Below are 24,638 nucleotides of genomic sequence, written 5' to 3' on the forward strand. Positions count from 1 at the left end.
CACATCTTGAAGTTTCTGGTATAACAGGGCAACCCAAAAACCTAAGTAATTTTAAATGTTGTTGCTGTTAACAAAGGCATTTTGGCTTGTTATGCAGCAGGTAAAACATTTGGTGTCCTTATAAATCATCAGTTCTACCTGCTAGCATCAGAGATGTCCTTCAGTATGAGAGACTGTAGATACAGAATTACCCCAGTTGTACAAGAGAGTGATGAATGAGTTAGAGCAACCTGGGTTTATTGAGTTAGTGTCAGCATAGGGGCAGGCTGTTTACTGGCCCTTTGGCTGGGAGCACAAAGGTGATGTATGTGGCAGCATTGGCTTTCTTCCTTCCCAGAATAGCACCGACATTTTGGTGTCTCCGATCTTCTGTTTCTGTCCGCTTAGAATAGCCTTGCAGAGATTGCAGGGTTAATTTTAGGAAACTTGAATTTGAGTAGCCTTTTAGGGTTAACCTTTTTACGTTAACTTTTTTTCCTTCCATGATTATCACATTTCAGATGATGATTTGCTGACGATATGTTTTTAGTGCTTGGTTGAATTTTGATTTTTAATCAGTTGAGAAATGCAGCAAGAAATGTTGTGAAATAATGTTTCTTTTTCTCCAAGCTGACAGCTTTTGTTCTGTTTGTCAGGCAAGCCAGCAAGTCTTTTAAATTATGACTGTGAGGTGGCCATGGAAGATAGTAGCTGTTGTCTATTTCAGTTTGTAGATCCAAAAAGATTTTTCATGTGACTGACAGTTTTAATGTGCTAGGTACTCAACTTCAGCCAAGTGCACAGAATCTGCCTTGGTGTTTTAAAAGAAGATATCAGCAGAGCAGGTTTAGTCTAGTAACAGAAGAATTTGTCAGCAAGAAATAGAGGGCAAATTTTACTGCAGACCCTCCTTTTTCTTAATAGATTCCAGCCTGTGATTCCTCTTTTTCCCAGCAGTTCTCCAAGTATGTAGCTTCTTTTGCCACATAGTGAAATATTTTGTTATTTTACAGTTTTACCCGGTAGTATAATTGATAAAGTTATAATATAGCACATTTGGAGCCACCAGTGAGAGATGTTGAATGAACTTTTACTGTAAATATGTGTACTAAAAATAAGCATTCCAGCCCTTTTTTCTGTGCAACTTCTTTTACATTGTTTTACGTATGATGGCTCGATCATCTTCCTTCAGAACACACATCTGAAAGTTTGGCAGATAAGAGCTGTCTCAGCAGGACTGAATTGTAAAATAGATTTCACAGCAAAGTTTTTAAATCTAGTTGCCCTTAGAAATACAAATTCATTTTGCTTCCCAGTTTATCTTTGCTGGAAAGGGCTGCTTGGCTTTGACATATCAGGCAATGACCGTAGTACTTTAAACAGAATGAGTAATATGAATTCAAAATTGGACTGCAGATGTCATGGATATGAAAATGATACTGTTCTAGTCCTTTATGGGTGACAGTAAAGGGACTGGATGAGTTGTGGGCTTGGACTTTGTGTTCGCTTTTTTAAGAATAGGCCTGAGTGCATTTGGACCTCTGAACAAGTTCTTTAAGATCATAAATATCTAGGCATACACTGCCGCAGATCTGACTGGGGAAGGATTCCTGTTGAAGTACTTTCTTCTAGCTGTGGCAAAGACTTGTTTGTTTGACTCCCATTTCAATAAGCACAGTTACGACTGGACACATGAGCAGTTCTTCTTTCTTTCTTCTTTTTGTCATTTCCATACATTTTCATACAGAAATACGTGTAGAGCTCTTTAAATCACCTTTTCTTGTTTAATGTGTGGATAACCAGAGAGCTTCGTTCTGATTTCTGAAAAAACATGTAGCTCAACTAAAACATATTTCCATTTAACCAGGGCCTAATAATTTCAGTGACACTATAGGGAAAGGATACAGGAGATGTGGACATTTTTTAGTCAAAATGTGCCACGGTTGCTCTTCTTTGTTCTAAAATATGAAATATCTAAATGTAAAATCCATAATATGAATTAGACAATAAAGTTCTTCATTTTCAGAGGACTTTATTTCAGTATCAGAACCATAAGTCTTACAAGCAAAGTTTGAGGCCAAGCATTTTCTAGTGCAGTACACTAAATGAAGAGTATTGTAAAAGCAGAGAGCAAGACATGTCTTTTCTGGTTTTAACTGGATTTTGCCTACCATAAATTTAGTAAATATATGAAAGCATGTGCACGCTGAACAGCGGGCATGATTCTCTAAGAGTTTTCTTTGAAAACAAACCTATCTTTCCTGATTAAACACTGAAATGTAAAATAGAGCCACACATTTTGAACTTTTGTCTTAAAATCATCCAAGTTTAATGGTGCATCTTTGAAGTTTAACTGCTACAGAATTCATTATATGATCTTGACACCAATATTGAACTCCCATTCAAGGAGTAGGATGATAATCCCAAATGATTCAAGCACTTCTGTCCTCTCTCACATTACTTCATTCTAACACAGGATAAGAGATCACATGTTGAACATTTGTCAGGGAGTTACCTTGTTTTGGCTGCAATGTTCCCAAGGGCCCAAAGAGGGGACCTGCCACCATTTAAAATGCACTGAGGTGACAGCTAGGCTTGACCTTTCTTTTTATCTTTGCTGCTTAGGTTTCATGTCGTCTTGGCACGTGAAGGGGCTCCAAAGGGCACCAGCTGGAGCACCTTGCTGGCAAGGTATTTGCTGTGGCAGGATGCCTGTGTTTTTCTCCTCTGCTGCAGTTCAGCATGCACAATCTTTGCTGCCCCATGCAGTGCAGGAAGGAGCATTTTGAGATCAATCAGCTATCTCGGCCATGATGAGGAAGCTCACGGAAGGTCTTGGAGACCGATTTGTTTATTCTGTGAAACATCCATGGCTATAGTAAAAAAGTAGATGATGACTTGTGTTGCAGTTGGGGAGGCAGCTTGATTGTATTTCCTAGTCCAGCTGTTACCAGCTGATTGCAAGAAGCTGTGAGCTGATGGAAAATCAAAACAAATAGCTGGAACTGTATACTGTAACAGAAAAAGTGCAGCAGTCATCCGTTATGAAACTGTATTGGTGGTCTTAAGCATCAGCTCTGAATATAGTCTCAGAGGCCACTGAATTTCTCTGCGTTTTGAGAAGAAATAGACCTGCTCCGGAGTGTAGAGTAGCCATTCCTGACAACAGGTCTGCAACTCTTCTTTAGGGTCATACTGGTAATTTTCTGGGTTTTCAGCACACAGACTTGATTCCAAACCTAATAAGGACATTTAAACGCTCTTGTTCATGTCAGTGGCCTTTAACTTATACTGTTAGGGAGAAGCTGTTTCTGCGTGTTGGTGCATGTATGGAATTCTTTTCTTTTACACCATTTTCAAGGAAAACATTCACTGTTTTTAAAGATACTTCCTGGAGAGAAGTTTTCACTCTAAAAATAATGATTTTTTTTTTTTTTGCTTAAAAGTATTTATTGAAGAGAGGAATATGCACAGTTTGTAAATAGAAATGTGTCGATGTCTGCCTCTAGAAACTCGGAAGTTACATGTCAAAAGAGGGTAAAAAAAGGTAAGAATGAGAAGGTCTAATTTCATTCTAAAATTTGGACTGATAAGTGAGCTCAACATAAAAAGCAAACAAACAAAACCTGCAAAAAACCCTACCCAAATACACTTTAAAATTTGCTTAAAGCAAAATAACTTTTTCACTGTTTGTTAGAGAGTGCTTGCCTGAAATGGGACCTGAAGTAGACAGAGGAAAAATCACTTAAAATATTTTATGGTTATAGTTTCATAAACCACTTTTACAGAAATTTTGCTTGATAAAGAAAAAAGAGACTTGGCTCTTGTCGTTCCTCAAAATGATGTCTTCCGAAAGTGCAGTAGTGATAGTTATCTGAAACCAAGGGCAGGGAGTTTGAAGTCAGAGAAATTGCTGTGAAAAGGATTTATGTATACATACATCTGTGCTTTTCTTTTTATGTATATGTGTATATATATTTAGATGTGTATCTGTGTGTGTATACAGAATATGTTCCACTCAGTATATCTGTGTTGATTGTTGAGAATGAGCTATCATTAACATTCTTGTTAACTGTGATTTTCAAGGTTACCAGTTCTCTCCACTGATGGGAGATCTCAGCACTAAATAACCAGGGTATTTCAAATACACAGATCAGTGCTTTGTTTAACAAATTCAGTTTCAGCTTTCTTCCCTCTTGCTGTGCTGGGATGAAGGAAATAAGGCAAAATGCTAATGTCAGTGGCAAAACTACCTTACTTAGAAAGATCAAGTAATGCAGATATAAATAGCAGTGATTCGTAATAAACAGAGCTGCAGATGGAGTCTTTCTGGAGGAAGGCAAAAATGACCAAAGTTTGGCGCTTTAGAAAGTGGGTGTAATATTAAGTAGCTTTTCAGAAAGATTTTAATACTATATTTGTTGCATTATATTATATGTAGTGATAGGTCAGAGGAATGTTTAGTGTCCCTTGGATTTTTACAACATTCAGTGAAGACACTTTCTTAATATAGAGAGCTGTTTGCTGCGATTAAGGAGAGTCTCCGTTTCACAGCCTGCCCTGGGAGGCTGGAGTCTGGGAGCTTCCCTTCCTGTTTCAGGCTTCTGTTCTGTCATCTGAGAGCTAATAATAGTACTTTAATGAAGTAATGCCTTGAGAAAGGGTAAGCATCTTGAAAAGGATGTGTGTGCCCCATCTGAAGAATTTTGAAACTATCAAAATTGACATTTGTTATCCTAGGAACCCATCTCTCAAAGTTGATTTAAAAAATATGTTTTCTGTGGGTTTGGTAGTCTATTCTAGGGTTGAATTTAATGGAAGTGATAAATGTTCAGTGTTCATTGTTGATTAGAAGGGTTATTCCTGTATGGAAAGAATAATTTTAAGTATTTACTCGGTAAGTGTCTATTGAAATAGAAACTTGTACATGAAACTAGAATGCTTTTCTTTTGCTTTTTGAAACAGGTATAAAAATGAATGGCTGGTTCTTCAAGTGTATGATAACAAAGCATTGCTCATTGAGCACTACAGTCTGAACTCACAGACAATATCAGTGGTAAATGATGATCTGGGTTTGTGTATATCTGACTAGAATGAGTTTCGTTTCATTTCTTTTTTTTTTTTTCCTGCTGAAGTCAGCAAAGAGTCTTGTTGAATAGCTGTAATTACATGTATCTCTTGGTAGTCACGAATTTATAGTCACATCTGGATAATTTTTTTTATCTCTGCTAAATAGATTTGTTTCAAATTATTTACAGTTTAAAAAGGCATATTTAACACTAACATTTACCTTGCCAAACTAGCTGTAAACAGAATTTATAGCAAATTCTGTCTGTACAGCTGCCAGAGATATGGTAGTAAACTTGGAGGATTTTTCTGAGCTCATTTTATTACAAGACCAGGGGTGAGTTATAGTCTTTGTTAAAAAAAAATAGGGCAACTGTATAAATTAAAAAATAAATTCATAGTCGAGCAAGAGATGTTATGATAGAGTTTCCAGAGAAAGAATCGCAGGCTTTTAGATGCAAGTCCAGTCTCATTAGAGATCTTGAAATTGACTTTCACACTCAGCCTTTTCCGAGTTTGCAGACACTCATTACTCTCTCTCTCTTATTCCTGCTCCCTTGAGTCACCTGTTTATACAGCCACTCTTCTGGCAGTGATTGAAGTTTGTCTTAAGGCGGCTGATATATCATCAATACTAACCTTGGTGTTCCAAGGTAAGGATTTTGTGTAGCAAGCACCAGAGAGAGGACCTACATGTGGTATCTGTAATTTATTTGTAGTAAAATGCATAGTTGGCTGTCTGTAAACAAAAGCTTCTCTCTGGTGAATAGAAAAAAAACCCATCAGTGCTATTCATTTACTCAGTGCAATGAATTTACGTATTGACCTCTTGAAGTAGTTGGACACCTTCCGTTTGATAGAAGACAATGATAGAACTGCAGTCAAGATCCCTGTATCTCAAAGTAAATATCCCTGTACAAACGATTACTTTAGTTGTTTTATTTTCCTCCATGCTATGTAAAGGACTGGGAATGGATCATAAAAGCCAAAGAGTTAAGAAGCCTTTGGTTTTCTGATTTTAGATTGATGCTTTTTTATCTCTTGCTTTGATGGAGAGAGAAAATTCAGAGGAGCAAACGGAGATCAGAAACTGGAGAAAATGGTTGCCCAGACAAACTTTTGGTATTACTGTTTTCTATCTCCTAGTGAGTGATTTTTATGATGTATCTAATGAGATTAAAATATGAGAAAAGATTATTAAAATGATTCAAAGTACTCTTACATAGCTCAGATGAGTCTCATGTAGGCTCTTCTTCTTAAAAGAAGTAGGGTTATCAAGTAATATGGATTAGTTGAGAGATTTGTCTGCTGAAGTGCATTTGCAATATATGTCCATGATGACACAGACAAAATATTTAACTGTTGAAGGATCATGGGTTTTAAATCCTTTGGCTTTGTATTTTATTTCTTTAATATTTTCTTAATGGAATTAAGGGATATTTTAATTGTGGCCTTTATGATGCCCTGTTGTGGCTGAATTAAATGAGAATGAAAGACACAATTCTGGACGGTTGCTACAGGAGGTTTGCTTTCTGCTATGTACTGTTAGGCTGAATCACACATCATGTTCCTCCTAATTTAAGGTTTAGTTGAGTGCAATTCTCTGGCCAAAATGAAGTCAAGTCAGACAGGATCTTTCATAGCCTTATCACCTGAGCTGCTTCATATATGTTGCTTCATAGTAGTGAGTGAATATCTTTTTTTCTGCATGTGCCTAGCATGATGTTTGCTGGGTCATAAAATTTATGTGCCTTATTAATGAATAAGAGAAAAAAGAATTCCTACCAAGTGACAGAATGGATGACGCTGGAGAGCATCTCATCCAACCCACCTGTTCAAAGCAGAGTCAACTAAAGCAGGTTGCTCAGGACCACTGGAAGAGTCTGGCTTCATCATCTTTACTCCTCCCAGCAGATACTTAAGAACAGTGGTAAGAATGCTGTTGTCCTTCTTTGCCATGAGGGCACATTGCTGGCTTGTCCACCACATCCTCTGGGTCCTTCTCTGCAAAGCTGCTTTCCAGACTGTTGGCCCCCAAGCGTGTAATGGCTTCTGGGGCTATTCCTCCCCAGGTGCAGGACTTGGCATTTCACAGCGTTGATAATTTGGGCAGATTCAGTATATATTTTTACTTTTTTTCTGTAAATTAACATTTTGATCTGAAATAGTTTAACTGTGAAAATGGTACTTCCTGATAGTTTCAGAATAACTGCAAAAGCAGTCATGAGATTTTTTTTTTTTCCCCTTTGAACATATTTTCAGGGGAAATCCTGCCCCAAATGTCAACAGTAGACTAAAGCATTTTTCACAAAACTCCTTGTTACCTTTAGCAAACAATTATTATTCTTTATGGGATGTATTCAGTGTGTTATTTATGCAGGAGTAGTGTAATTACACTATTTCTTCTTCTCCACCTGTGTGATTTCGAAGACATACATTGCCAACACTTTTTTACTTAGAGCAGTTGTATGGTTTTGTTGGCTTTGTGACTAAGCTACTGATGCTTGCATGCTTTCTGCTCTGTACTTGGTCAGTAAGGCTCTGTAAGTGAATGTCAGTGAATGTCTACAATAATCATGAATTAAAAAGAAAAAAAAATATAGGATTTTGAATATTTGCTTTGATGCTTAAAAAAGTAATTATTTTTAGAACAACTAGTGGTTTGGTTGATGTATCTTTTGGGAAATGTACTGTTGTTGTTCTTGGAGTAGCAGAAAACTTGTGTCATGCCTTTCCTGGTTCTTGGTAAAAGGGAGAATCAGGAAGAGGGTCTGAGGACTGTACGTTTGGGAATGTTTCCAAGAATTAGCATGTTTTGTGAAATGTAGAAGTCAAAATTTGTGTAGTCAGATTTGAACCACCAAAATAAGTGGTTCAAATTAATAGGAGGTGAAGGTTATCAAAATAACTGAAGATTGTACAAAACATTTCAAACCATAAGGAGAATTTTAGGAGCCCAGCTTTAAAAGCCCACTCTGCAAACCAGAGCCTGTATTTCTTCACGTTTTCAAAATTTTTAACTAAGCATATGTAACAAATTTTTTCATTATCAGAAGGAAATGACAAATGACAAGGAAATGATTGTTGTGAAATGGTTCTGTTTCTAAGTATGTTATTGGAATTGGATGATATGCTCTTGAAGAATGATTAAATGACTTGATTCCATTAGCAACATAAGGACAGTACAAACTTCATTCTAGATAAAAGTGGGCAATTGTTCATTGAGCCACTTCATGAAGGTGTCCTTAATCATGACAGAAAAAGCAAAAGCCTCTCCGCTGTACCCAATGCACAGAGAGTTGCTTTATGAAACAACTTTTTGTCTCATCTAGTTTTTATTGTATTTTTATTTGAAGTTACTTAATTATTTTTTTTCCACCCCTTGATAATAAGCATTAATTTCTTATGGAACTGAAGTTCAGAAGTAGTGGTGCATGCTGTCTTCTGCTGATGTGGTGGTACATGTTTCCTTTTGATGTCTTCTTATTCTCACTAGAAACTCCCTCCTCCTTTTGCCCCAGTATTTTTCTCAGTGGAAAAAAAGGCGGTAGTACAAGTGAGGCTCAGAAATTTGCCATGAGAAATGGAGGACATCTGCTAAGATGCATAACCCCTGTGTTTGTAATTACTGCAGTGCTGCATATGATGCCGTCCTCGACAGAAACGTGGCCATTAAGAAGCTCAGCAGACCATTTCAGAACCAAACTCATGCCAAGCGAGCTTACAGGGAGCTGGTCCTCATGAAGTGTGTGAATCATAAAAATGTAAGTTTTCAGTCGGTAACCTGAGAAGTGGTATGCATATTGGTTTGTCAGAAAGAAAATGGTTTTGTTTGGTGCGTTTTTAAAATAGAAGAAATGAAAAGTAAATTATGCTCAAGGGCTACAGGCTTTCCAGTACTGTATGCCCACACGAGAGAGTGAGGATCTTCCATGTGCTTATTTATAGGCTATGCCAAATGGGGTGCTGCTACTAAGGGCTGGGGTGATAGAAGGGGAGAGAACAGAATACGTTCTCGTGAACTCCTTATCCAGAAATGCGTAAGTGGTTGTTGGAATCCTGGCTCCATTTTCCTGTCACTGGGATCTGTGACTCAAAAGCAGTGTCTCTTAAGTTGGAGTACCCATGCACAAGCGTCACTCCTTGTTCAGGATTTCATCTAAAACCTAGTCATATAGATGCATTGTATAGATTGTACAAGGTGAGGGGTCATCGTGGTGAAGGTTGCTGCAAAACTGCTGAAGACGAGAACCAAAGCACTTTTCCATTCTCACATATTCATGTGTAAGTTAATGTTGTGGAGCCAGGGACTCTGAAGCCTCAAGACGTTATGCCATTCCTTCTATGCAGTGTTCCTGTTAAAATAAACAGCACTAGCAGGTTCTAGACTTTCTTGCTTCTTACACCCACTACATATTGTATAACATTTAGTATCCATAATGAATGAAAATATTCCTACACTGCAGCAAAAGAGTTATTTCAGGGCTGTATGTTAATTGTAACCATCTATCTATTAGTTAGAACTGTCTGCCTGACGCTGTATAAGCTTGGCTTTTTGTCGTGAGATATGTAGGATTGCCCCATTGCATTGTCAAGGGATCTCCCAACGATTTAATTTTTGTACAATTCCTTGATTTCTGCTGTGGCATGGTGCCATACCTGTGTGCCCTTTCCTTTTCATTAGGAGTGAATTTTTCAGTTTCCTACACATATACTCTTGCCTCAGATCCTGCAACGGCTCTCCTTATGCAAAGCATAAATAAGCTTGAAAAGTATGACGTGAGGTGAGATGTGACACTTGTTCTCAATCACAAATTCACATGGAAAGAAAAAGAACTGACCTTAAAATGGCAAGCAGCAGAACTTTTCACCTATAGTGTCCTCTGCCCCATGTCTGGGCATTGACTTGTCCTTATGTTTCCACTGGTTGATCAGAACTATACCTGTCTCCTCCCTGTTGACTTGGGTGGAAACTACTGTCAGTCAGACCAATCTATGGGGCTTTGAAATGCAGGGATGAGTGAGTAGTTAACCCTGTAGGCAAGAGAATGATACATTCTCACTTCATGTTTTTAATGGACTGGAAAGAGCAGAGGGCGGCAGCAGCATTATTAATTTTAAGTATATAATTTAAAAAATGTTAACCTACAACAGCACCACATTGGTTGGGTCGGAGTTTTAATCTGTCTATACAGAGAACAGCAAAGGAAGAAGACGATTGCAAAGGCACCTGTGCGGAGGCAAGAATCAGTCAGAATCTGTGGAGTAGACAGAAAGAATATTGAATGATTCCTGTTAGAAAGCCTAGAGTGATGATGGAGGGAGACATTCAGATATTGTCTTCATGGCGGCTGTGCTGATATCTTCTACCTCTTTTGCCCAGACAGAAGGAAAGCACGGGAAATTCTTAAGGTTGCTTTTTTCCTTTGTGCTGTTTCACAAATTCTTATCAGTGTCTTTCAACAGCCCAGCGCATTTTAAAAATACAAGTAAAAAATTCCTCAGAATGTGCCGTCTGTTCTAAGGTGCTTCTATTAAAAAGCAGTACCTCTCATGATGGAACTTGTGTCATCTTGTGTGCGTATGTGCCCTCAAAGGAATTTAGGCCATGTCAGAGAGAAGGAAAATTTTCCTGTGTATTTTTAATAAAATGGTCCTTTATTATTTGTCCCCTCAGATGAGAATTCTTCATATATAAGAAATTTCTGGCACGAGGACTGCTATGCTAGATTGAGGCTGAATTTGGTCTTTGAATGTGTAACTTCAAAATTCAGAGGACTGTCTCACCCTTAGTATTTTGGTTTGTCACTGATCACTAACCCTTCTCTCAGAAACCATTTCAAGTGATGAAAGAAGAAATCTTGGAGATCTGCGGTATTTTATTTTGAATGTTGCTGACTGATCCATAAAGTGAGAAATGTTAGTATAAATTGAGCAGTGAAATAACAGAGTTTATCCTTTAACACACACTTCAAAATGGGCTTAGCTGCTTACATTTATCACTTCTCTTTATCCTTTTGTCTTACTTTGCTTTTCAGATTATCAGTTTATTAAATGTCTTCACACCACAGAAATCTCTGGAGGAGTTCCAGGATGTGTAAGTAACACAGGCAGTAATTAGCCTAAAGCTTTAGAGACGTGTGGGGCATTATAGTGTACCTTGAATGCAATAACTCAGCAAAATACAAAGGTTATAAGCCCCTCTAAAAAAGATCATGTGTAGTCTATGCTGTGGGTATTGCTGCATTCCCTTATTGATATTCTGCATTCCCATATTGAGAGCACTTTTGACACTTAAAAGGTGCCAAATACTGGGTTTCCTAAGTGCTGTAACAGTGTGCAAAGCCTGCTGGTGGCTCTTCTAGTGTTTTTGCATTTGCCTTCACATGCAGAGGAAAGGGGTATGAGTACTTAAAAGGGCCTGCTTTTGTATTATTAGTTTGCTTGGGAAATGATGGTCGTTACGTGACTCCCTGACGTGTGTGAATTGTGGCACTTCATTCTGAAATAACTTCCTGTAAAAGAGACCGATGTGAAACTTTTTCTCATTCCATATTTGTTTTGATATAACCTTTGGCTGCGTAAAAATATTGGGGAACTAATGCTGTGTGTAGAGGACAACCAGCATCTCCGCTGAACGTTGCCCTATTGCACAAGCAGTACTATGTGTAGTATGAACCTGCACTGAGTGAAATTGTAAATACTGAGTGTTTTATATAGTTGTACTCCTTTTATCTTTCAGTCTTTCCCATATTCTGTATACATTGTATGGAAATGTATTCCCATTCTGTGCTCTAATATCAGTAGTGATAACAGACAGATAGCAATGGCTAAGTCAAACAGCTACTTTTCTGATTTTGGTATATGGAATTTCCACATAGTATTGTCACTGCAGACTTGTGCAGAGCAGAGGAGGTAACTAGTGCTGGAGAGAAGACAAGGCATGCAGCTCACATTGGAATAGAGCTAGTGTTTTCCTCGAAGTTTGAGAGTGTTTTCATGTAATATTGTAGTTGTGAATCAGCTGTGCTGTTTCCTAAGAAATGAGCTGATGTGTTTAGCACATTAACTTACCACTAAAGGGGATTGGGTTAATGTCCTGCTGAGATTGTCAGTGAAGCTTATTTATCAGAAGCAAAAGACCAACTAGTTGTAATGAGAGTTGTGCGAAGTCATGCAATCTTAGGAGGAGTTTTGGAGACGTTTCACAGGGGGATGCATATTTTAGCCTGTCAGACATCTTTAGTACTCTCCAATTCCTACATGTGCTGTGCTAGCCATTCCTTGTAATGGTCAAAAGCCAAGCAGTCGTGTCATTTGGTGCTTGTGGCTCTTCTGTTTTCTGCACATTTCGGTGTCATGCTGCCTGTTTGTCCATGTAGGGTACAGTCTCTGTCATGGGGAACGCACCAAGAAAGGGCCAGCAACCCACCTGTTTTTCTGGGACACTAAAAGAATGATGTCTCTGCAGTGAGATGGTGCAGTGAGAAACAAACACCACAATGGTACCATTATGAATGGGCCCGGTCTCCAACGGTGTTACTCCCAGTCATCAAAGATAAAGTGAATTTTGAAACAAGAAAAGGCATTTTGAGATGATGCTGTGGTTCCTCTTCACAAATAATAAACCTGTGACTTTGCTTTTTCATTCAGTTACCTGGTAATGGAGTTAATGGATGCCAATCTGTGCCAAGTCATTCAGATGGAGCTAGACCATGAGCGAATGTCTTATCTACTGTACCAAATGCTCTGTGGTATCAAGCATCTTCACTCTGCAGGAATTATTCATAGGGTAAGGTGCCTTTAGTTTGTAACTTAAGGCAGCATATGACATCTTCGTAAAGACGTTAGAAACCACTTGAGTTTCTTGTGTACTGTGGGTCAAAGGCCTATCTCCCATTAAAATGACTATAAAGTTACAAGTCATAGTCTATCCCCTTAGCAGAGTAGCTACGTGCTTGTATTAGGAATGAGATTATTTGTGAATTTAAATCAGACAACAATGTAATGTGATTATTAAAAATAAATAATAACCAAATAATAAGTACTGGAAATCATCAAAGTAATTATGATTTATGAAATGTGTAGATAAATGTTATTTCTTCTTAAAATGCAGCTGGTACAGCTACCACGCATGACATTGAGACACTTTGAATTCATGTTGTAGTGTGGTCCAAGTATCGCTTGATGAGGATCTGCAGAGGTCAAGGCATATTGAATTGTCATTTGCCATCATTTACATGTGCTAAAACAAATAAAAAGACTACTAAGTCTAACTAAATGCATCCTCTCATTTTGCTTTTCCATGTCAGAGTGCTGTGTCTAGTACAAACGCGGTACCTGGCTGTGAATGCCAGAGGTAGGTGTATGCCAGGTGTATGATTGTTGACAACAGAGGGAATGGTTCATGTGACCGTGAACAGGAGGCAATTCTGAAGGCATTGAAAATATCCCAAGTTAACTTCTTTAATCGAAATGTGCTTTTACTCATTTGGGATTTCCAGCTGAAAAAAACAAATCCAAAAATGTTTCCATTCTGTTATGAGAGGAAGAAAAGAAGGGTTCATAAAATGGATTACAAAGTGGATGTTGCTTTACAGTATACAAACGTCTCCTTTCTTGGCATGTTGTATGTTTAGCAAAGGATGATAGATTTGTCTTCCGGATAGTCATACAGCAAAGGGTGAGCTGAATTGTTACAAATGAAGCATTAAGGTATCTCCACATGTACAGTCAGAATTTATCTATTAGCCTCACAACATTAAAAAAAAATATAGTCAAAACAGCACTCTAACACTAATCCTAGTTTCTTGAACTGCCAAATGCAATTAATTTAACACCAGTAGGCTCTTACTATCCAGGTAAAGCCCCACAGTATGCCAAGTTGGAACATCTTCCAGAAGAGTTTGCTAGAGAAACAGTAGCAAGGTTTTGCTGTGTATTTACAAGTATTTCTGATAGTAACTGTAAGTGTCAGAAGAGTAAAAGAATATTTGGAGGGTGACCTAAAATATCAGTCCATATCACAGCTGTGCCTGGCTTTATGATGGACAGTCATATGTCTCTTCACTGTCTTTTGCAGGATTTGAAACCAAGTAATATTGTGGTAAAATCTGACTGCACGTTGAAGATTTTGGATTTTGGACTGGCCAGGACTGCAGGCACTAGTTTCATGATGACTCCGTATGTGGTGACACGTTACTACAGAGCACCAGAGGTCATCTTGGGAATGGGCTACAAGGAGAACGGTAGGGCTGCAATTTCATAGCACAGTGCGACCTGAAGTTTAAGGTCTGCCTCTACAATTGTAAGGGACACCAAAAAGATAAAAAAGAAAATGTAATGGGAAATGACATCTTGAATTTAAAAGGCAGGTCATTTAGAGCTGTTTCTTGCTGTTGCGTACTGCAGCTACAGAATGTATTTGGGATGCAATGCCGACGAACTTATCAGTGTGGGATTACAGAGTATTGAAAAACTTATTCTTAGTTATGGTTAAACTTAACAAATAAAATTAGCTTTTTCTGACCAGAATGTCTTTGGCTTCTGGGGCTGTGAAACAGTGTGGGAACCACTGGAATCGCTGAACGAGTGATGTGTTCTAAATTTGAGTCTGGGTCTCTGAATTGTTTGATGGAAGAAGAGGAGGTACAAGCCAAAATAGGGAATCCTTGCCCTTCCAGAATTTCTCCAAATCCAGAGCCAGATCTGAATTTCAGGAGTGGTTTCTGTCTTTATGATAGGTTTAACTAAAGTCCCAGGTTTTGCTAGCAGTTTTCATGTGGTCAAGATCTAGAAATAAATTTTGCAGTTTGAGTCTTTTTTTTAATGGAAAGTAGAGTTGGAGAGAAGGGGAAAAGCTGAAGCTAAAAAAGCATGCACCTAATTTGTATGTAATCTCCCTAGATGTAAATAAGATTTTGCTCTGAACAGTCTGTGAGGGATCTGGATACCTCTTGGTCCCTGGAAAGATTGTGAAAAGCAAGTAGGGGGTGCTTGCTATAGAGAAGCAGGTAAGGAAGAATTCACATTTTGCAGGGGATGAAGGGAAAATTTTATGAGTGGTTCTCATTTTGTAACAAAACTGAGAACTGGATCTGAGTGCCAGGTAGCCCAGGCAGGAAAGGAGTGGGGATACAACATATAGCGGAGAAAAATCTGCTATGACTCAGATTCTGCTGTCAAAAGCTACTACTTGTCTGTTTGACAAGGAGACTTTTCGATGACAAATATAGCAAACATCAAAACCAGGAATTTCTTAAAAAGTATCCTACTTAATTTACATTGAAGAGGCTAGCTAACCTGCGGGAAAACTTTTACTAACAGCCAACTGCATCCTGTAAAAGGCAGTGAAACTGATTTTGGGAGCTGGTTCCATGACTTAAGCAAGAATAAAGGCATGCTTATACAACCTCTTCCAAAATCGGTAAGTCTCTGCATGAATTACATGTAAAGTTTGTGAGTTTACAGCACACATTTTAATATTAAAGTCTAAAAAGTAGAATATTATTAAGCAGAGTCTAAGAATACAGAATAATTTCTGAAAAAGGAGTAATCTTCTTTAAAGCATTTTGTAATCGATATTTTTGATAGTGCCACTAGAAATTTGCACTAGGCTCAGCATGATTTAGATAGTTCCTTAGTCAATCTCCAGAGGTCCTTCTACTGTGAAATGAATTATTTTGCGTTTATTTTTTTTTCTCTCCAGAAATTTAGTAGATGATTACCATTGTTGTTGTTATTGTCCCTGAAAGGACAGAGAAAGCACTCGCTTTTCACGTGATTAAAATCGCACCAAGAAAAAGTTAGACACACTTTTGCGATGAAGTACACAGCTGGGAAGGTACTAAGAATGTTTGCCACATCCAAAGGTCCCTGATCAAATGCCCATTGAAATTAACATAGAGACTTCCTTTGACTTCCCTGGGCAATGAATCTGGCTCAAGATGAATAATCTCATCTTACTTGTACAATGAAAATAAAGTAAATAGAGAAAGAAAACAAAATATTTGAAAAGGAATGTGTGAAGAGCCAGTCGGCTTGGAGGCTCTGATCCAGCTCCCAAGGAAGTCAACAGAAAGGGTTGTTCTTTGCTTCCCTGCTCTGGCCTATGATGCCACATTACTGAAGCTCCCCTACTTTTTTTTCCTTTTACTATGTACACTGCCTGTATAAGGACTGTTCACTGCTTTAATTTTCTTTCTGCACTTGGTTGGCTAAAGATGCATAATTATCACCAGTTTGCTGCACTTCTGTGGAAGGTCCCAAAACTGTCACTATGAAGAAAACTCTGCCGCTGCCTCAGGCATGCTCTTGCTATCCTATGCCCCTGATACCTGTACCCTCCTTTTCCCAAATGGAACATTTCACCTTTATTTTGTTTTACCAAGAAATGAGTTGTTTGTTTGTTTCTTTGGTTTGTTTTGGATTGCTTTTGAAGGACAAAAAGGGGGAAGAAAAAGAGGAGAAACTGGTCGTGTATGTCAAACATGACCACAAAATGAGAATTCAAAGCTGAGAAACAACATAGTCTTTTAAAGTATTTGAAAACAATTTTTTCCCCTTCACACGGAATACAGGTCTTTTCTTTCTGTGCGTACTATGCAACTACCTATCTGCTTTTTTCTTGTAAGACTTAAAGGGTAAAAAAAATCCCCCCCCCAAGTGAAGGAGATAGCTATGCAATTGCATCTAAAAGCTGAAGGCAGGATCAGGAAGATAAATGCTCTTATTCTTGTTGGTACTTGTCCTGAGAAGCATTTGTTTTAGCATTTATTTTGAGTATGTATGCAGTAAAAAGCAGAGTCCACACAGGTCACACTCTCTAGTTGTTTCCAGTCAGTATGTAGGTACGGACAGATACATATATATAGGTACCTATAGATAGGACATAGTTACAGATCCTGAAGCATGAGTTTTAAATAACCCTTAAGGGGGTATTTATCTACACGGCCATTACTCGTGTCAGCAGTTCCATTTGGAACTTCTCGTGTACTGCTGCAGAGAGACTCAGTCCTGCAGTGCAAAGCCTAGAAACTGCCTGGCCCCAAGTAGGTTTTATTCCAGATGATCATTGTCTGGGTTTGGGGTTTTTTTGCTTTTGTTTTTTAACAAAAAAAAAAAATTGTTTTTCACCATAAATTCAGTGTATACCATGGGTCTGTGCAGTTGTTACTTGATCTTTACTTGCTAGCTGTGGGCCTTTTCCCAAAAATGTTGATTTTAAACTTTTTCCACCATTGTTTCTAACTACCATTGAGCTGACTGACACAGCTTTTACTTATTTACTTATTAGTTTTAGCTTTTGGTGAGACATGAAAAAAACCCTAACAAAACCACAAAACAAACTGTACTGTTCTGATCAACCTGCTCTTTTCCCCCTCCTTTAGGAGTGAAATGTTGTAGTTAACTTTGCTTTTTTTCCTCCTTCTTCACTTCCCCGTCTCTGCTGTTCTAGTGGATATATGGTCTGTGGGATGCATTATGGGAGAAATGGTTCGCCACAAAATCCTCTTTCCAGGAAGGGACTGTATCCTTGTGCCATTTGCTGCAGCTTCACCTATTATTTGTTCCTCTCCTCCACCCCATCCCTTTTACCATACAATGACTATACCAGGACTGTAAAGATAGAAGCAAAAAGTTGAATCCCAGAGGTATGAGTAAATTAAAATAGCGCACTACTGATATGAACAAAATTGAAAATGAAAAACAGATGCACAGAATTATTTCAGACAAATAAGTTACTTTATTTTAAAACCTGTAATCATTCCACTTTATGTAGTCATGCTAATAAGCACTATAGAAAACAAGCATTATGACTGCAAATTGGATAGCTTTACTTTTTCTTCAAAGGAAAAATAAGAAAAAAAGAAAAGAATCCTAACTTGGCCCATCTGATTCCTGTAAATCTGTTTTTCTGCTATTATGTTTCGGAAGTAGTGACTTCATAACATTTGTGGTGACATCATAATCTTTTGCTTGCTAATGCATCGTGGATTTGGATTCATCTCAATGCTGTATGGGCTCAGAGTTGAGTAAATACAACATTTTTTTTCTTTAAAAACAAAATGAAGAATTTCACTCACCCATTTTAAGGCAACCGTTTATCTGCTGTAGTTTCCAAATTGGCCTGAAATCAGATTTTCTTGATTTAAAAATGGACATTCCTTTAGTTGCATGAGGTCTATGTCATTAATTAAACTATATTTCCCTTCCATCTTGTTCTTCTGTCTTGGCTGATATTATTTTCAGAAGGTGTTTACTTACCCTTCAGTTTATCACAGGGTAAGCCAGACAACCTGCCCACGATGGCTGGGAAGTGTAAATAGTGTGTATTTTGCCCATCAATAAAATGCAGCAACATAACATGTTTTCAAATTTCAGAAACAAAAAGGCATATTATTTTCAGCGGGTTGGCAGAAAGACACTATAAAAATCTGGCATCAGCAGACACTGGCAGTTGGTGCGGAGAAAACTCAGCTTTTACAAATATGTAGTCATGGAAGTAATTATTTTTTTCACTGGCTCTTGAGTGATTCCTGTAGCGTTTGTCAGAGTTAGGTCCTGCTGTCCTATTTTCACAGTTCTGTCAACTTTCTCTGAAAACGGAGCTCTGCCCATTAGCGAGGTGAAGATGCAGTTATACTTTACTAACAGGTAGATGGGGAAACTGCAGGTACCTCCTATTTGCTGAGGAGGAAACAGCAGCATTGTACTGGCTTCCAGTCTTACAGGAATATGGACTGGAAAGTTATTGGATACAAAACAATGAAGTAAGAATGGTGATTTTTTATTATTAGTGGAATAAGAATGGTGTTTGTTATTATTAGTGGATAGTTTTGAGATGTCACCCCATAGGTGCTGAGCTTTTCCTGCAACGTGTGGAGCAGGCTGCTCACCCACCTTCTGCTCGAAACTGACTGTACAGAGCAGCTCCCAGCATTCATGAGACCTGTAATTCAGAGTGATAGTTATGCTGTGTTTCAGTGGTAACAACACCTCAGAATTACCATCATAACTTTTCCCCCAAATACTGTGCTCTTTTTCTTTTTTTTTTTTAATGTACAAAGAAAATGATCTATAATATACTTGAGGTTCAGCTGTAAATAGTGAGGAAGTTTCTATTTAATCTATGTGGAGAGAAGTCTAATTGAGTTTTTAGTTGATAAGCAACCAGAATACAGAAAAAAAGCTATTTCAGTGTAAAAGTGTAGCACCGTGGTTAGTGGGTTGCTCTTCTTTCTCAACAAGTGAAATTTTAGACTCATGTTCTTCTGCCCGTTTCCAGAAAGCTATATAATTTAAACAACATTGCTCTTAAAAAAATCATTCAAACATGAGAATTAATTGGTTTCTGTCTGGCTGTGACAATAATCTCTTATGACAGTGTCTTATTCAGGGACAGAATATTTTTAAAATACCTTTTAACATTTCAGTATCTGTTAAAAACAAAAACTGAATTTTTGAACAATGCAGAAAACATTGTGTAAATTGTGGGATAGTCCAACTTTTAAAATAATTTGAAATCCCATACCCTGAAATACAGTGTATATGTACCAGTCGTAACTGCTACCACATTTTAGTGTGGGTTTATTCTGGCAAGTTGGAAGTTGGTTGGTTGTTTGGTTTTGTTTTTTTTAAAAGAAAAGAAAAAAAAATAGAATCTCTACATTCATGTCCAAGTCAATAGTCATTTGTTAACCACTTTGGCCCCATGAATAAGAGTGTTCAGTGTTGGAAAGACAAGTTTGTGTATGGGTGCATATTATTTCTCCTCCCTCTGTGGCTGTCGATGAGCCAATCTAGTTTGCCTCCAAGGTATAGGAATAGCTGGAGACGCAGTTATGCAGCTGCAGGTAAACTTCACAGAACAACATTACAATAAAGCTTCCCTTGGGTTTCTTGAGGCCTTCCAGCAGTGGACTTTCTAGCTGAAAGAGGCAAGTCTGTATAGAGACCAAAATTTTCAGTTCTTTTTAATTATTCAGAAGAACGCCTACTGTGTGCACTTGCTATCAATATAAGGAGCTTATTCGTTTCTAGCCTGGGGTGTAATAAGAGTCATGTGTAGCACAGTATACATCTAAGAAAAATTTCACAGCTACTGCCAAGTTTTATGGAAAGAAAAATTTAAAAAAGTTAATCTTAACTAAACCATCGCACTAAATTACCATTGCACTTAGGTGCTGCTGACTTTAAATGAAATTCCATTTTTAAAGTATTCATGGAAATTAAAACACGGAGAAGATTAATTTCAGATCATTTCATCTACATAAATAAGAATCTCTCTCTAAGTTACTATAAGAAAGCTCTGAACTCTTTATAGACTACATGTACCAGTGTATGATAACTGTCCCGGTTAGTATAAATGTTAAGTTACGCATTTTACAAAAATTGTGTGTGTTTCTTAACTTTATTAAAATGTTCTCTGAACATGTGTTCAGTCAAGTGCTATTTTCATTAGAAAACTGCCAAACAGTCCTTGAAAATAATGGCTCTGTGAGTATTGATGAGGTGTTTAATCTAATTGACCTAGTAGGACACTTGAGATACAGCAGGGCTTGAGGATTGGTCCATTCGAGTGTTGTCAGTTTGCAATGAGCCAGCTGGTTTTCAGAAAAATAGGAACACCTTCCAGCCTCCTGGAGAGTACTGGGTAGAAATAAGGATGGTACTCTAGCAAGTTCATGTGTGAGTCTTTCAGCAGATCAAAGGGGAAACAGTGATTTAGTCATAGAAATATATTGTGATAACAGCCAAGTGTCTTAAATTTGGTTAGGTCTGGATTACAGTGGTGAATATGGAAAACAGAATTCCTACTGCAAATAGCTTAGAGTCTAAGACAGTCAAAAAAGAAAATACCATTAAGATAGCAAGAGAGAAAAAAATACGAACTTATTTTATGTAACTGTGAACATCCAAAATGGATTGTGAGAAGTCAGCCTTAACAGATGAAGTTAATGTTTTCTGTGTCCAGTTTTCAAAAATTCCTTTGTCCACCAGCTGTCTTTGAGAATGGTGGAATTAAGAGATGCTCTCTGACAACTGACAGAGAGTATTCTATTTTATTTTCACATGCATGCTGGGGGTTTTCTTAAACTTTGCTATAATAAAACATCTGCACTTCTGTTTAGTGCAGTCTGTTGTCTTTTGTATTCCCAGTATTATTTTCTTAAGGCTTGTTTTGTCTTTTAAAAAAATCAAAACCAACAATTAGCATCAGGTTTATTTAAAAGAAACTATTAAGAATGGCTGTCCTGGCTCTCCAGGTTGGATCAGCTGGTACGCGTTAGCCTGCTGCTTAATTGTCTGTTAGCTAGGGTGGCATCGATGGCTAAGTTTGGATTTTGTTCAGATGGATGATTCCTCCCTGGGTATATGGTATTTGGTTTTGGACTCAGGACTTTTCTGAGAATATAGAAAGAGTTTGAATTATGGTGATGTTATTGGGGGAAGTTTGCTCATATGACATAAGGTCTGTCTCAAAGAGACTACAGTGTAGCTGTGAAAATGATTTGGCTGTTGCCATTCTTCTCTTTCTTTTAAATTCAGATATGTATACTCTAGTGTGTCTGTGTGTGTGTATATATATATAAAAATAACAGTTTCTAGTGCAATTTGCACTTAGTATAAGAGCTCCATGCTATCTGTGTGGTGTTTGGAGTGGATCACAGCTGCTACAAGGAAGATTTTTTCATTTACCAACATTCACCTTAAAGCATGGGGCTGAACATGCAGTTTCAAAAGTGGCCAAGTGTTGAGGTGTAGATATGTGCTACACCTACTGCTGCCTCTTATAAATTTCAGCCAAGGCAAGGTAATTGCCTTTTCAGACGCTTATGAAAATTGGATTGTCTCAAATGTTGGGTTTTTTTTCCTTCTTTCTATGCCATTAATCAGCTTTTGCTTGATGGCAACTGTACTAATTTTAGCTGAGTTTCACTGGTACAGTTGAGCAGAGAATTTAGAACTTGTAGACAAAACAGTACTAAAGTGTCTTTTGTCAAGAGCATGTAGGTATTTGGTCGGGATCAAAGTAGAGGTCTAGAACACACTCAAAATTACATATCATTTATCAGACATGAAAAAATATAGGTATACTTATATGATATGCTAATCTGTTTGTATTGTAGCAGGAATCTGTGGGATTCCTGCCGGAAGAGGTAAAATGAGTGTACTTGAATATTCTTTGAGACCTGGGAAGAGATACTTCAACATTTAAATTAAACTAAAAAGAGGATCTGAAGTTATCAACTGCAGGATCTGCAACATGTTTTAAGTGTTACTGTCTGTTAGATACAGACTAATGTGTTCAACATTCCTTGCCAAGATTCTCCATGGGTCTCTCTTACTGTGATGATTTTTTTATATAGTTATATTCAAAAGAAAATGGGTGACGGGGAAGGGCATGACTCATTCTTCATGCCTCCACTCATTCTTGAGCTTGCATCTTCAGGATTCCCATGGCCTTTTCTTAATATACATGTGCCTCTTAATATCCTGTGATATCCTTTCCAATCCCTCTGCAAGCTCTGCTGTTCTGAAAGGGGCAGTGAAGCATGAGTTCCCAAGGAAAAACAATAGTTTTTCAGCACTTGTTTGGCACTGCAGCCTAAGGGCCAGCCTCTGAGGGAGAGCACAGATCTGCATGTGATTCAAACCTCCTTCTGCATTTTTCCAGGTGGGCCAGGCTCTGGCACCTGCCTGTCTACTGCAGATCAATTCTGTCTATGACAAATGAAGGTGAGCATGTGCTAGTCTGAATCCCAGAGAGTGACAGCTCAGCTATGTCATAAGAAGGCATGATGCATATCAGTTTGGAACTCAACAGAGTTAAAAAAAAAAAAAAAAGAAAAAAAAAAGAAAAAAGATAAAGTCATACTTTGGTTTGAAGTCTGACACATGAAATTGTGGCAACTCCCTTTCGGTCCATGTAGAATCTCTCAGGAGAGTAGCTGTACTCTACAGTGTTTTGCAGCTTCAGTTGCAGGTAGTAAATTAGAAGTCAATAATGCAATGTTCAAACACTTTGGAACCTTATTATTGTTATTGAGAAATACTAAGGTTTTAATAACATCATGTGGAAAGTGGTGTTTCAAATTAGAAAGGAAAGACTTTCTCCGGAAATCTTAATGGATTGAGCTGATACTGTGCTGAGCACTTGTTAAAACATGCTGAAATCCATGCATATAATAAATACAAGGGAAGGCTTTTAGTATCACAGTGAGGTCCTGAGATTGGAATGTCACAAAACTGGGAGGTTGCCGTGATTTAGACAGAATTGAGAGAGGGAAGGGTTTGGTGGGTTTGGGAGGCTTTTAATCTTTGTCAAGTGTTTGTGCTATCTTCACAATTGCCAGGAGTACTGCACATCACAAACTTTCCTTGACATCAGCAGTCTGAAGCCTTTGTAGCTGTGCTATCTGGAGCTCATGAAAAAAAGCAGCTTTGCCTATGTATTACCCAGAATTATCAAGTATTTTTATAAACCATGTCCTTTTTTTTTATTGCATGGAAACAACAGAAAAACCTGTAAAAACAAGCTGCAGTGTCCAATACAGATTGATCTATTTTTTATTCCTAAAAATTCAAGTAATTAAGGGCCTAATTAAGGGCCTCTGGTTCTTCAGAGCAGACCTCAGTGCAGATCTGCAGGACCACTCAACAACAGAGATGGAGGTAAAGGGAGGTCCTACCCAGCAAGGTGTCTTTCCATTTTAGGAGGATTTGGAGAGAGAAGCTCACTGTGTTGTGACAGGGATGCTGGCGCCTTGAAGTTTTACTAGAGTTTGTACCTCAGCCATTGGGAAACAGCATTGTGTGCTAAATATTTTGGACTGCAGTTACACAAATAAAATCAGGTATCATGATTTGCTTCATAAATATGTCTAACATAGTCTTCCCAAGTCAATTTTGGGGACATGATCATCTCTCTTCAGCTTGCAGAGGGGCGATTTCTGCATCACTTAAACAGGAGTTATTAACAAATGCGAATGGCTGGCATTCTCATGCTCAGGGCAGAGAGGAAATGTGAACTAGCCCACAAAGTTGGGAAAGATAGCAAAGCTCTTTCAGCTGCACCCGCATCTCTGGTCTCCAGAATATCCCGTGGCATGCATTTCATGAATTTTAATTTTAATGTCATGATTTTCATGGAATGCAAACCAGAGATGACTGAGTGCAGGTCTGAAGAGCCACCTCAGTAGGAGTTCTAGCAAGAACAGTTGCAGATTTTCCTTACAGGCTCCCTTTCATTGTGTTTTGTCAATTCTCAGAGAACCTGCAGTTTGGCAGGAGGGGAATGCAGGGCCATTATGGAGGAATGAAGAAGGAAACCATGGTGTCTTCAGTGTCAGAGTGACACCCATGCTTTTTCCAATTCATCCAGTATGGTAGGAGCAGCCTACAGAAGGAAAACAGACAAGGAAATTCCATCTACAGCTGAGTTACAAGGGAGGTAGCCATGGAAGTCTAGCTTCGATCCCTTCCATATAGAAATATCTTTGGCTAGTTCTGCAGTTCCTGATCCTTCTGCACCTTTGCTGAAGGGAATCTGAAACCTGAAAGGATGAGCAAGCACTCATTTGGATCAG

General features: G+C 38.1%; 1 protein-coding gene across 4 annotated transcripts in view; it reads left to right on the forward strand.

Moving 5' to 3' along the window:
- Positions 1–24,638, forward strand: part of MAPK10 (mitogen-activated protein kinase 10) — a 78,670-nt gene that overhangs the window by 21,348 nt on the left and 32,684 nt on the right. For 2 of the 4 annotated variants that reach the window (XM_054202759.1, XM_054202760.1), the window contains exons 3-7: positions 8,681–8,810; positions 11,085–11,143; positions 12,700–12,838; positions 14,129–14,294; positions 17,504–17,575. In XM_054202759.1, coding sequence (XP_054058734.1) covers positions 8,681–8,810; positions 11,085–11,143; positions 12,700–12,838; positions 14,129–14,294; positions 17,504–17,575 — 566 coding nt within the window. The remainder of the gene's footprint in view (positions 1–8,680; positions 8,811–11,084; positions 11,144–12,699; positions 12,839–14,128; positions 14,295–17,503; positions 17,576–24,638) is intronic. The other 2 variants (XM_054202761.1, XM_054202762.1) reach the window with 1 other exon arrangement.

Source organism: Rissa tridactyla, chromosome 5, assembly GCF_028500815.1.
Source record: "Rissa tridactyla isolate bRisTri1 chromosome 5, bRisTri1.patW.cur.20221130, whole genome shotgun sequence".
NCBI lineage: Eukaryota > Metazoa > Chordata > Aves > Charadriiformes > Laridae > Rissa > Rissa tridactyla.